Source organism: Dunckerocampus dactyliophorus, chromosome 9 (genome assembly GCF_027744805.1).
Source record: "Dunckerocampus dactyliophorus isolate RoL2022-P2 chromosome 9, RoL_Ddac_1.1, whole genome shotgun sequence".
In the NCBI taxonomy this organism is placed as follows: Eukaryota; Metazoa; Chordata; class Actinopteri; order Syngnathiformes; family Syngnathidae; genus Dunckerocampus; species Dunckerocampus dactyliophorus.
Window position 1 is genome coordinate 24,879,982 of NC_072827.1, and position 15,167 is coordinate 24,895,148.

A 15,167-nucleotide genomic window follows, 5' to 3' on the forward strand; every position below is an offset into this window, starting at 1 on the left:
AAGTCATATCCAAAGTAAATGCAAAGCTGTTCTTGAAACATTTGGAGTACAGGCATGGGTTTGGGCTCTTTAGCTAGAGAACTTTCAAGGATTTTGTCCCAGCAGTCACAATGTGTCGAAATGCTAGTAGCACTAACAAATAGGAGTTTAAATACACTGAAAAAGAAGGATTTTTTAATTTTTATTTTTGCCTATTTTTTTCCAGAAAAAATAACTAGTTTGGAGGTATGGATGAAAAGACAATGGAGTCATAACTTGAGTCCTTAACTAACTTATCTTCAAATTTGACAGTGACAACAAAAATTGAGTACAGTCGTCCTTTGCTACATCGCAGTTCGAACATAACTCCCTCACTCTATCGCGTTTTTTGAAAACATTTTTTTTTTTTTAATGGACATACATGCTATATCAAGGGTGCCCCTTGCAGCGATCGTGAAGGTAGTGTTGGTCGTGTGTCACCTACATCATAACCGTCACTTTGCAGATGTCATATGACATCAGTCTGCTGACATTAAGCCCCCTCCTGATTCACTCTTGTACACCGGCGGTGGCAAACAAAGAGTGGAGAGCAGATGTCTGCAGCCACACACGGATAATGCAACTTTCATTTTTATTATTCCGATTATGGATAAACTAACTGAGCAGTAAAATGCCGTAAAATGCCAACCGTAAATTCCGGTGTATAACCTGCACCAGTGTATAAGCCGCACCCACTAAATTTAGAGAAAAAAACGGATTTGTTCTTGTATAAGCCGCACCGGTGTATAGGACGCACATGTCCATGTAATAACACAGCATAATGTTGCATGCACAAGTCGGTAAGGACCAGTCAGCTCTTTATTTGACAGGAGCCAATCATGAGCTATGAATAAACTCATGACAAGCTTGTCAACCCATTGGAAATTGCAGAAAGTCATTGTTCAATACAACAGTCTGACTCACGGTTTCATCTTACAAACAACATTACATTCATCAAACAGCAACTAACACTCAAACGTTATACATCAGACATATAGGAACATGTATCAATACGGGTTAAAAATGAAAAAAAAATAAATAAATAAATAATGCATTTCGGTCGAGAAAAACATTTAATTGGAGGACAGCGTAGAAAATTGTGCGGCAATGCTGCTTCTGTCCACCAGAGTGAACCAGAGGACCCGGAGCCCAAAGCAAAAAAAGGTAAGCTGATGTCATTGCAGTGCCCCAATGAAAGTGTCGCTCAGATGCAATGCCTGATGGGCACTTGTTGTGAGTGCACTGATAGCTTGTGATTGGCTCGTGCCAAAGAAAGAGCTATCGTTTCCTCACTGATTCGTGAGCGCCACAGTGTTTAAAGAATTAGTAGCGGTTCTGAATTAAAAGGAAATGTCACAAGATTAAATAAATTAGCCACACAACTGTATAAGCCGCAGGATTCAAGGTTTAAGACAAGTAGCGGCTTATACACCGGAATTTACGGTGTATCTATAACTCTTCTCGTTGTAAACTCCACCATACAAATGTGTTTTCTAGAAGTTTGTTTGTCAAACTACTATTTCACGATCAATTTGAAAATGTGCCCATTGTTGAAAGTTTTTTAATATGCTGCCTTGACTACGGCTGCATTGTCTTTTGCATAATCATTTTCACTTCTTGTATACAATATCTTTAATGTTTTATAACAAATGCTAACTGTAATACATGAAGTGTATGTATAATGAATGGTAGGTAGCTACAGTATTTTCACTGACATACTGCTCATTTTATGTACACAACTATTGAGAAATTATGTGTAACTATCTTTCTTGCTATATTGATTTGAATTGTGAATTATTCAATGATATCAACTATTTTGATGACCTGTAAACTTTGAAAGTGTGAATGTGAAATACTTTTAGTGTTTAGAATAGCAGTTTCAAAGTTTACCGGTTAGATTTTATACATGTTTCACTACGCTTTATTTTGAAAAACATGCACCGGAATCACCTGTCTGCTCTCTTGGCACTTGACAGATAAGGAGAGGAAGAAAAGTTAAAGTTTAAAGTTAATTAATGCATTTGTTGTTCAAGCCTGTGAAAAGACCCTAATGTTGACATTACCCACAGTAAATTTAGAAAAACAAAATGTTGTGCTGCAGCGACACAGCTGTGGCATTTCGCCTCCCATGCAGCCCACCACCACAGCTTCAAAAAATCCTAAGGGAAACCCTGTGTTTACAATGCAATGTTTGTGGATTCTGCTCACCATCGTGGCAGCCAAACCCACGCAGGGCTTACTACAGAAGTGGATGCCTAGTAGGCAGTGCCCTTTAAGTCTAGTGTCCTTGATTCCAAGCTAGACAAACTAAGCTTTTCATCGACATACTGTATAACACGCCTAGGCGGCGTGAAACCCAGGCTTTGTCACAAAAACAGTAGCAGGCCATCGCGACGGCAAGGGTTTAAATAAAGTGTGTATTAGTTAGACTCGGATGATTGTGTCGCTTAGCAGCACATAAATATGAAGAAAAAACGATTTAACTGCAGTTAAATGCAGTCATAACTTTTTATAGATAGAAGTGCCTGAGGGGTCAAGGTTAAAGCCTTAAAATATTTTGTACCGTCATTCCTGTCACTTCATAAATGGTAATCTAAACAGTGACCTGCACCTCACAGCTGCATTGTCTTCCCTTGATGAACATGTTTAATCTGTTATCTACAATCGGATCACTTAAGAAAATGACCATGACATGACATAAATTCTCACATTTTAACAGCCCGGGAAGACAGACGTCTCATTTAAAGCATCCCGAATGAAGAACAAGTGGTGAAGAAAGATAAGACGATGGAGGGCGATAAAGATTAGATAAGACTCTTGCAATGCTACCTACTTCTAGTATTTGATTACGTACTTTGACATACCGCATACCAAAATCAAAAGTATATTTTAAATAAATACATTTCATGAGAGTGACTCAATGACTCTAAAATGTTTAAAGGTACGTCATATGGATCACTTCAAGAACAATTTCATAACAATTGGAAGTATTTTATGTACATTCTTCTCTGATCCCCTTTACAATCTCATCACAGTCTGTGTGATGACTGCATTAAAACAAGCAGTCGGGTTGTAAGCAAAGACCTCCGCTGCACTCCTGACACTTCAGTATACACTTCACCAGCAGATGACCTAAAACTGAAAATTTTTTTTTTTTTAAATCAACAGCAGCAGCGTCCAAAGTGCAGCCCAGGGGCCTTTTTTTTTTTTTTTTTTTTAATTGGCTCAAGGCACAATGTAAAAATAACCAACAATAATTTCATAACATATAACAAACATATAAAAAAAAAAAGCTGAAACGTTCAAACTTGAAGTAGTCAAATTTCTTCAAGGTTGGCAGGTCTGCTAAACACATTATAATGGGACTGGATGTAGCTTGCCGTTACAACTCCGCACAGTAGATGGCATGCATGACATGCTTCTTAAGACACCTGATACGCAGCTGGTCTGCCTGAAAATATGAAGAACGAACGATGTTTCTATCGACTTTGTTGCTATATTTAGCGAGTATTGAGACCCCTCGAGATTCTGTTTTTCAAAAATGCGGCTAGCAGCAAATCTCTGGACTTTTTCTGGTCTTATTGGACACTTTTGGAGACTCAAAACATGAAAGCACATATTGCTCCTCGCACCGAGCAGCCCCTCCCCATCCAACTTTTCAGAATCTTTGAGTGTCTTGAGAACGGCTTTATAAACTCACAGTGTTAGAGTAATTCCTCATTGATCACTGTTAATTGGTTCTGGAACCGACCATAAGTGAATTTCTCCAAATTAGGATTCCATATTACTAAATTGAATATTTTTGTTCGTAAGAGCATAGAAAACCTGTTTACAACATTGTAAATACAATTTTTTAACACCATTAGAGCTCTCTAGACATGAAACAACACCCTATAGTCACCTTTACACTCGTATTACACAATATAGTCAACATAAAAGATTGAAAATCAACAATTTAAGACATAAATAAGACATACTATAGACTCATACATGTTAGCTTTGGAAGAGTTCTTTGTTGCTGTTACTTCCTACGGTGGCTATTGTCTCATCAGTGTAATGTTTCTCTAGGTCACCCTCAGGCAAGGTTGCCAACAGAGCATCTAATTTTGTCGATCTTTCATACATCCCGCTAGTTCCACAGAACTGTCCACTTCCGCGGCCCTCCTGCACGTCCACATACGTACGTTGGCGTGGGACATCCTCTAGGTCGTGGGACGTCTGGCAGTGACCTGCCAGTTTCATCCTCTTGGATGCCACTTTGTCAGTCAGCCTTCTTAGCTCTCCGTACAGACGCTTGTTGATAATGTGCTCGTTCTGGTCAATGTTTAATACCACCCAGAGCATTCTAGTGTAGCACCCGTCCAGAGACTTCTGCAAGGAGGGCTTCAGCATCAATAATTCACAGCTATAGAGGTGAACCGGCTTGATGGTTGCTTGGAAGAAGCTGAGCAAGATTGACAGGCGAACTGGTGCAGTGTCTACAGTGATACGCACTGTGCATTGGTCTGTCGGGTGAAGAGGGCGCTGAGCCGAAAGGCAAAGCTTTCACTTGGTCATGACCTTTGGGTGGTGATTAAAAGGACAAGATCGTGTGTACAAGCAACCGCAATGAGTTTCCTCCGTAGGGTGGCTGGGCTCTCTCTTAGAGAGAGGGTGAGAAGCTCTGTTGTCCGGGAGGAACTCTGAGTAGAGGCGTTGCTCCTCCACTTTGAGAGGAGCCAGATGCGTTAGCTTGGGCATCTGGTCAGGATGCCTCCCGGACGCCTGCCGGGGGAGGTGTTGAGGGCACGTCCGACTGGTAGAAGGCCTCAGGATACGCTGGAGAGACTATGTTTCTTAACTGGCTTGGGAACGCCTCGGGGTCAGCCTGGAGGAGCTGTACAAAGTAGCCAGGGAGAGGGAAGTGTACCCCGGATAAGTAGAAGAAGATGGACGGACGTCATGTCACTTTCCATAGCAATTTTGAGGCTAAAAGCCTGGTAGTGGTATTTTCCGAGCTTGTTTCTAGAAATGTAGAAATGTAGTTCAATTGTAATATTTTACACCCAATTAAAGCATAAGCATTGTTAAATGGCTGACACACTGCCTGAAGTCATATCCAGTATCCAGACACACTGACAACCATATCCTGGGATTGTCACATGACAACCACTCCAAAAATCTTTTTTACACACCTTCTCATTTGATGCATTTTTTTTTCATGACTAGATTCTCACCTGAAGGCATCAAAACTATGAATGAACAAGTGGAATTATGTACTTAACACTTAAAAAAGTGTGAAATAACTCTAAACTCTAACTCTGCAAACCCTTGGTTTCTCTCAATGAGCTTCATGAGGTAGTCACCTGAAATGGTTTCCCCTTCATGGGTGTGCCTTGTCAGGGTTACTGGTTGGGACCATGGGGGTTGTGTTGTGTGTGTCCAAACGTTCGGCCTGTACTATACATCATTTGAGGAGTTAATGAGTTCCTGTCAATCCCAAAGCCATATGGGACACTTTTTAGCACATTTAAGCGTTGGTGTCACCATGCCTTCTTATGGGTTAAAATCATAGGGCATGATGCTTAACGTAAGCTTAAGTTTAACTGTGTAATAAAGTTTAAGAGTCCAAAGGGCGTTTCAAAGAATGATGGCACAATCACACTTCAAAACCATTCATTTATATGCACCTGCTTTTGAACACTGACCCCATAAAACAACAATGGTTAATTTCTTTTTCACACAAATTTCCTTCCCCTTGTATTTGAAGCAGGGCTGGTCTGTTGCTCATCATGTTACTGAATAACCAAAAGAACGGGAAATGAGTCAGTCCAGTAAAATCTACAAATGACAAGCTCCTGAAGGCACACTTCCATTTGTTTCTCAAAGTTACCACGGATAATTCTCCTCAGCCGTCACATTTCTAACATGTCTGTATTCGAGGAAACAACTGCAAGACTTAATGCCTGCGTCGCCGAGGCCACGATCTGCTCGGGCGCTAATTGCCTTGTTCCAGCCAGTGACTTCAATGCAACACTGAGTCTCGTGTTGAGTACTGTGCTCACCATCATGCTGGCTATGGTCATGTTTTCAATGGGCTGCACGGTTGATGCCAAAAAACTCTGGGGGCACATCAGGAGACCCTGGGGCATCATTATTGGGTTCCTCTGCCAGTTTGGAATCATGCCTTTCACTGCCTTTGCCTTATCGATGGCATTTGGTGTGCTGCCTGTTCAGGCCATTGTCATCGTTATCATGGGTTGCTGTCCAGGAGGCTCCGGTTCCAATATCATCTGCTACTGGCTGGATGGAGACATGGACTTAAGGTAAGCAATTGTGTGGGCTATGTGACATCTAGTAATTGATTCTGTGGATGTACAGTCTGTCATTGTATGGTTGAAGAGTTTGTGTGAATTAATCGTCACTTGAGCGGTCTGGCTCAAGCGGTAGAGCCAGTGTCTCCCAACCTGATGGTTTTAGGTTTGATTACCAGTCCTCCCATGACCATGTTCAACTTGTCCAGTTGCTCCTGACGAAACAACCTTTGCATATTAACATTTCCCATTCTCATTTGAGTCAGCATAACTGCACTGCATTGGTCATTATCACCATTTCTTATTATGCTAATACAACATCATTATTATCAGTGAGGGCTGTAGGATTAACAGGACAGTATCCATTTCCTTCGCGCAGTATCAGTATGACGGCCTGTTCGTCCATCCTTGCCTTGGGAATGATGCCACTCTGTCTGCTCATTTACACCTCTATCTGGACATCTTCAGACACCATCCAAATCCCATATGACAGCATTGGTAAGTAGACAACTCAAGGGTCATTCGGAATAAAATGGGCAAATGTAAATGATGTGGAATCTGTTTATTCCTCAGGTATCACTTTAGTAGCCCTCCTTGTCCCAATTACAGCGGGAATATATGTTAAACGTAGATGGCCGCACTTGGCTAAAAAGATCCTCAAGGTATGCGTGTACATCAATGGAATGACTTATTTTCTTCATAAAAAGTGACACTTGTATTGTGTGAAGGTTGGGTCCATTACCGGGTTTGGTCTCATTATCATCATTGCTGTGGTTGGAGGAATTCTATACCAGTCTTCCTGGACTATTGCCCCTTCCCTATGGATAATCGGAACAGTCTACCCCTTTATTGGTTTTGGGCTGGGTTTCCTTCTAGCCCGGATTGTCGGTCAACCATGGTACAGGTAAGGTGATAGATGCACAATGACAAACAGTTTCATGATTTTGAGATTGTTTTGCAAAGTTGTTTGACATTTATCATACTTGTTTGATGTACTGAGTTTGTTCTCATCACAAAATATTTTGTTAATTATAATATGCAATTCTGCACCAAAATTATTGTATTTATTATTATTATTCCATCTCTGGGTACTCCGGCTTCCTCCCACATTCCAAAAATATACCTGTAAGGTTAATTGGAGACTCTAAATTGTCCATAGATGTGAATGTGAGCGTAAATGGTTGTTAATGTGTCCTGAGACTGGATGTGGTGTACCCCGCCGCTTGCCCGAAGTCAGCTGGGGTGGGCTCCAGCTTACCAGTGACCCTAATGAGGACAAACCTTATGGAAATGGATGTATGGATGGATGGAAATTCACACTGAAAATGAATGGATCATTTTTACAAGTTTCTAAACCAATTCAAATAGATTCAAGCCGATTCATCAACATGAAAATGTTCAACTCCTACAAGATATTCTGCCTGCCTATTTTCAACAGTTGTTTTCCTGAAATCCCATATTTTCTGACCCCAAAATTTAAATCAATAGATTTTTTTTCTCACCCATTCAAATCATTCTAGCATCAAGGCATACAGATTAGCAATTTTACATGTTCCAATTTTTTTTTCAAATCACTTTTCCTGAAATTCCACATTTTCCAATCACAAATGTCTTTTGAACTTAAAATGTCTTATTACGTTCACATTTGTCAGCCGATTTGTTCCAAGACCAACACATTCCATACATTGAAAACAACCAAGTTACCTACTTTTGACATTCCCAAAATTCCCAGTTTACCGGGAATTCTGCATTTTGTGGCCCAAAAATTCCCATTCAAACAAACAATTCTTCCACATTACCAAACTAAACCATTTCAGCATTAAAGCATTCGGGCTAACAATTTTCCCAATTTTATCATTATTCCACATTTTCCGTACAGCATTATAGTTCAGTTCAGTTTCTACAGACATGGCCACTAGTTTTACTTGAATTTCCTCCGCATGTGTACAGTACTTATTATACCGATTTGTTTTTCAGGTGTCGTACAATTGCACTGGAGACTGGTTTTCAAAACTCCCAGTTGTGCAGCACCATTGTCCAGCTGTCCTTTAGCCCGGCTGAGTTGGAGGTGATGTTTGCATTCCCCCTGATCTACAGCATCTTTCAGCTGGTAGTGGCCGTCCTGTTCGTGGGAGGTACGCTTTCATTGTAAAAGCTTTTTAGTGTTGTTTTCTCAGGAAATCTGTCATGTTAGCAAATCTTTAATAACCAAAAGGTGGGCGATAGCAGCCTTTGAATATTATTTGATGGTTTGCAGCGTGCGCAAGCTTTACATTTTTATTGAGGGTCACCATAAAGTGAAACTGGGAGTTAATTGGTGCCATTTTTACAATTTTATTGTAGCCCATACAATAAAAATAACCACAAATAAGTATTTGAACCCCTGCTGATTTAGTAAGTTTCCCTTTACAAAGTTATGAACAGTCCAGACTTTGATGGTAGGTTCATTGTAAATAAAAAAACATCAAATAAACTTTATAAATGTATTTGCATTTCATTGAGGAAAATAAGCATTTGATCCCAATGCAAAACGTGGCTTGGTACTTGGTGGAGAGACCCTTGTTGGTGAGCAAAACATTTCTTGCAGTTGGTCACCAGGGTTGCACACATCTCAGGAGGGATTTTGGTCAGAGAAACAGCCCCGAAGCAGAATGTTTATTCCTCTGTTTGACAGTAGGGATGGTGTTGTTGGGCTCATATTCCACCATTTCTCTGCTTCCAAACACACCCAGCCCACTTGATGCAGAAGAGCTCCATTTTGGTCACTTATGGCTTAAGCCTTGTCTGAGCCATTCAGGTGTTCATTGTCGAGTGTTACCCTGCACTTATTCCATTTATGAATTATCATGCCAACAGTGGTCTTGTTTTCACCCAGCGTCTTGCTGAAGGGACAGGATGAACTTGTGTGCTTAAAAGTCACATCACTGGTCGAATGATTGCTGGGTTCTAAGGGATCAAATACTTATTTTTCTCTACTGTAATCTAATACATTCATAACTTTTCTTTAATGTTTTTTCCTGGATTTTTTGTTACCATAAGTCCACTATAAAAAATTATGGACAGTTTATATCTTTTAAAAGGGGTCAACTTACAAAATCACAACATCAACTTCTTTCCACTGTAAATCATTTTTGGCATTTTGTCGCAAAGGCAGTTTTACACGTGGGATAGAACGAACCATGTTGGCTACATACTGAGAAAACTATGTCTCTCCTACTGTCTTAGTCAACAAAACAGACACATACTAACAAAATTACCCCATCGGGATTTGAGCATTTACTTATGCACATTCAATATTTCACAATTGAATCCCTAAACCCGAAGTGCCAATGCCCCTCTGCCTCTAATGCAGAGTTGTCACTGAAGGTGTAGATGTATAACTGCATTATAAAATGCTAATAAAAGCCTGCAGAGAATATGGCAGGCAGCTTAGCTGCAGTGCGTTCACGGACATTGATCAAGGTTCATGACAGTAAAATATATAATCAGAAGCATTATAAAACATACCTTGGGAAGGTGGTTGTCGACTCCAAGCTCTAACTGATGGTTTACACGTGCAACTCTGCAAAGGCAATCATAGTTCAATAATAGACAAGGCTTGGGCAAATGAGATGTACTCAGGTGAGACCAAAATTGAGCTCTTTGACAACAAGTGCACTCAATGTTTTTGGACGCAGAGAAATGCTGAATCCTGACTTCAAGAACACCATCCCCCCCGTCAAACATGGCGGCGATGAAGACATTCTGCTTTGAGGCTGTTTCTCTGCTAAGGGTAGAATAGAATATAATAACATCCTGGAGTGGCCAGAAGGTAGTGAAGGATTAAACACGCTGGTTTCCAGGGAAACCATGTATATGGATCGCCATGTTTAATAAGAGGGTGGCAAGATAATTCCCCCGTTTTGGTCACTGCAATAGAATTATTCAATGATTCATTGCACCTTTAAAATGTACAGTTAGTCCTCAAGTTCAAATTGGCCTGATGGCAATTCCAGTTCCATCATTCAATCAGTTTCATTTGAAGAACATGTTGAGATATTGATCGGTCAGAGATTTCTTGCATTTCACTCCACAGGTTACCAAGCCTATAAAAAGTCATGTGGAAGAGCTGAGACAGACAGTGACTCTCCATCGTTGGAAGAAGGCTGCACTGAAGAAGCAAAAGAGAAGCGCACTTATGTGGAAAACAGGGCTTTTGAATTTAATGAAAATAGTGTCAGTAAAGGCAAGGCTGAGCACTTGGACAAGAACACCCAGCTGTGAGATGACTGACAACCTGCACAAGCATGGCAATGCTGCTGACAGCTACCAGCTGCGAACACACTCTGCAGGCTGGTGATGTGCACTACAGTTGTGTTGTATTTGCAAGCTGTGTGATATCTCGCAAGAAAGGGGTGACCCAACTAGCTGTTAAATATTTGATGTGTTTTCGTAGACGTATAGTTGAAACCAGAAGTTTACATACGCTGTGTAAAAGCACATAATCATATTTTTGCTCACTATCTGAAATTGAATCAGACCAATCTTTTTCTGTTTTAGGTCAGTTAGGATAACCAAAATTATTTCTGTTTGCTAAATCACAAGAGAGAGAAAATTTGGAGAGTTTTTTATTACTGTCTTCAAAGTCAAAAGTTTACATACACAAGATGACTTTAAGCAATGTGGGAAAGTCCATATGATGGTGCTTTGGAAGTTTATAATAGGTTAACTGACAACATTTGAGTTAGTTGGAGGCACATCTGTGTAAGTATTGTAAGGCCACACCTCAAACACACTGCGTCCTTGTTTGACGTTATGGGAAAATCAGCCAAGATGTCAGGAAGAGAATTGTGGAGGTCCACAAGTCTGGTTCATCCTTGGGTGCAATTTCCACATGCTTGAATGCGCCACGTTCATCTGTTCAAACAATTATCCGCAAGTATCAACAACATGGGGATGTCCAGTCATCATACCGCCCAGTAAACTTCTGGTTTCAACTGTATTTTTATATGCTCGCATGAAGTGTGGAAGTGGTGTGGTTGTTATGTGTAGATAGATCTCAGTAATGAAAATGCACAGTAGAGGATTGACACAAATTCACACATGTAGTTATTTTTATTCCGGCCCATTTTGTGACACTCAACTCGTTCCACGTGTCCTTTCCAGCCTTTTCAAACAACAAAACAAACAACAAATCTCATTCGGAACGCAATGGCCAGCTGTCAACACATTTCAGAAAAATCCCACATTTTATGCAATTCCACAGTTTCTTTGACAAAATTCCCCACTAAAAATAAATGGAAAATTATTTTTTTTTATAAGTTCCACACTTCTCACATTTCTCCACTGATTGCAACATCATCACATTCAGCTCATCAAAAGGCAATCTATGTTCCACATTCCAAAAATTCCCATTTTTCCTGGAATTCCACATTTTCCGGCCCAGAAATTTGCGTTGAAATGAATATCATTTTCCCACATTTCTCAAACCATTACAGTATCAAAACAGTTACGCTAATTAGTTTCCACATTCCAAAAAAATCCCACTTTTAAAAGTAATTCCCCATTTCAGGATTTCATTTCAGTTTCAACTCAGCATTCACGTGCGATTTCTACACAAATTGCCTTCTCAAGTTCCAAATAATGTTCGAAAGGCATGAAGTTATCAATGCCAATGAAATCTATTCTCTGCTTTTTCACTTACTTGCCACAATGTGTACATCATACAAGTTAATATGTTGAGGGCTGACCTCAGGATTCCTTACATTTTTAGACACAAACAATTTTTCTGCGCAATGCTGATTTTTAGAGTGAGAAGTTAAAATATATTTATAAATGTGTTTGTGACCTTTAAACACACTTTGCCAACTTTACTAATTTATTAGCCCACTGTACTTTGCACATGATACCGCAGTCTAATTTATAAACTTGATATTGCTAATAATTAATGAAAGGTGTATTTAAAAATACATTTAATACTATTCACTGTCTTTTGAACGGTGCCATGTATCATAGAGTCTTGGCTGAGAACGTCCTGGCCTTAGCCAGAACACTGAAGACGAGTCGTGGTTGAGTCTTCCAGCATGACATACAGCCAAGACAACAAAGGAGCAGCTCAAAAAGAAACACATTAATATTCTGGTGTGGTCTTCTGACCGATCTCACAGAAAATGTATGGAGTAACACTGCTTCTATGAGTCTCTGAGTAGGTTTTGTAGACCTGGTGAACCTTCTCAGAGGCATCGGCTCTTGAGTAGGAAGAGAAGGAGGCTATGTATTGTGCACACTTGGCGCAACACCCTCTTGCCAGATATGATTTTAGAGTCTGTTGGGGCCAAACCAGCGCTCATCAGCATAATACATAGTGCCACTGCTGTAGAAGTTAGAGTAATGTTTGTTAGCCCGTGGTAGCCCCCAACTGGGCTGCGACCTCCCTTGCCTGGTGGTAAGCAGCACCCCTCCGTTTTGCTGCTCCGTTCCAGTCTACTGGGGTTGATTGATTCCCTGTGTCCTGTGTTGTCAACAGACCTCTCCTGTTTCTCCATTAGGCTTGTCCATCCTCTGTCTTAACAATAAATTACCTTGGTCCTCCATCACTCAGGATTGTTACTTTCTTGGCCCAGTTGTCAGGACCTTCAAGCCTTACAGCATCCTTTTCCTGCCCGATAAAGGGTATGTATTTTGTCTCTTTGAAATGGATTAAATGCGAAAACCACGGTTCCATTGTATTTGAATATATGCTGTTAAATGTAAACACCATAACAGCAAAAATAAGTCACCAAAGCTTAAAAGAACTCTGACAATGATGCACGTCTTTGAAGACTTTGATACTATATGATTGATTATGATAATTTGCTACCTGCTACTAATATGACATGTTTGTACCTATGTGATTATATGAACAAGGTAGATAAGCAGGGAGTAATTGTACATTTAATAGAAAATGAAAGACACGACTGAACTGATGCAATTAAAGAAGACCGCAGAGACTACTGGTATGCAACAACTATTGTTGGTTCTAAGATACGGTTCGATATAAATGTTGATTGCTATTTACTAAGCATCGAAGAATGCCTAGAGCGAGTGGTAATTTCATGCTGTTACTTTTTGATTAAAGGTTCTAAACCTCACCTGACAAGCTCACCTAAATGGATGAGGTGTGAAATAAACTCGAGAAAATCTGGAAATGCAGAGTTGAGTTTTGGGGTGGCCATTACGTCGATTGTGAGTTGCTGGTCGATCGCGAACGTAGTGTGGGTCGTTGCATAAACGTCACTTTGTAGATGTCATATGACATCAGTCAGCTGACTTTAAAGGAAAACTGCACATTTTTTTAAAATGTGCCCATCATCCACAATCCTTATGTGAGACATGAACACGTGGTTTCTCTTTTCTGTGCATTCTAAAGATATAAAAACAAATAAAAAGAGACAGCTCATTGTGTTCATGTCTCACATAAGGATTGTGGATGATGGGCAACATTTTTTTTAAAAGTGCAGTTTTCCTTAAATCCCCATCAGCAGTGTAGTACAATAACAGCGACTTACCCCCCACTTGGTCTCCTAAGTCCAGTTCTGGTCAGATTTACATGACGAAGAACGTAGTTCTGCTTAGTTGCTGGGGACAGTTAAGTAAAGAGTTTGGCTTCTCAAAACAATATGTGTTCAAAAGATTATTACATTTGCATCACAAATATGCCTTCTCAAAAATAATCAGACCTCACAAAACGCTTGGCGTTATATATTTGTCTCCCGCCGTATCCATCTTCTATGTGTATGTGACAAAGATACACAACCATCTACTTCCACGACGGAGCTGCGCGGCCATCTTGTTTACGTATGTGTTCCACAGCAGAAGAAGATGCGAGTGTCTTTGTTTTCGTTTTCGAAAACGTTTTCGCTGTACATACATACTCAGGTATGTACACAACTATTGAGGAATTATGTGTAATTATCTTTATAGCCATATTGAATTGAATTGTGGATTACTGAATGATATATATTGAATATCTGTGATTACCTGTAAAGTTTGAAACTGTGAATGTAAAATAGTAATCGTTAGTATTTAGTATAGTAGTTCAGTAGCAGAAGTTCACTGGTTAGATTTTTTGTACAGTACCTGTATATGTTGGATGTTTTATAGTGAGATAAATCATGTCGACTTCTAACTTGCATGCTGAAAAAGTGTGTGCACCCCTGATATACATGTAAAAAAATAAATAAATATATATATATATATATATATATATATATTCTACAGTATGTTTATAGTAGGAGGTCGATCTTTGGGTCTTGGTCATTTTCAAAGTAGCTCGCAGACTGACAAAGTGTGAGCCAGCCTTGGTTGAGTTGATGCTTGACTGCCACCTACTGGTAACACTTATCATTACAACAAGTACTTGCCAGCTCACGTAAGCCACCGTCACTATGCGCCAGATGGAGGACTGTTTCGTCTCACCGTGTCACATTTCTCTGCAGTTTATTGTCCGATTAACAAAAACAATGTCACACCTACATTAAAGACGTTGCACGGGCTGTATGATAGTGATGCTGCATCATAATTGTTTCTGCAAACATTATCTTGGCACACATGCTATCTCAGAAATTAACGGGCACGCGTCATTGCACAATCGACTCGGCTCGCGCAGGCTCATCTCAGGTTTCTGCAGTGATTTCCTCAGCAAATGTGCAAATTCATCTTTTTTTTTTTTAACAAAATCAAGCGTTATAACGATTGTAATCGCCTCTCATGACCGCACGTCACAAGTGTAAATGATGTAAAACAACTGCAATATAGTTAGCGAATGGTTTTAGCGACATTATGTAATGACAGTCTTTATCTACCGCTGTTATTGTTGCCACTACCACTCCTCGCAAA

At 40.0% G+C, this 15,167-nt stretch overlaps 1 protein-coding gene across 1 annotated transcript; it reads left to right on the top strand.

The window, feature by feature from the left end:
• The first annotated feature begins 118 nt into the window (after positions 1-118).
• slc10a2 (solute carrier family 10 member 2) lies at positions 119-13,586 on the top strand. Its single transcript, XM_054787903.1, has 6 exons — positions 119-6,323; positions 6,691-6,809; positions 6,885-6,973; positions 7,040-7,215; positions 8,289-8,446; positions 10,387-13,586. The coding sequence occupies exons 1-6, from the start codon at positions 5,926-5,928 to the stop codon at positions 10,572-10,574; spliced, it is 1,128 nt and encodes a 375-aa protein (XP_054643878.1). The 5' UTR covers positions 119-5,925; the 3' UTR covers positions 10,575-13,586.
• Positions 13,587-15,167: the final 1,581 nt, after the last annotated feature.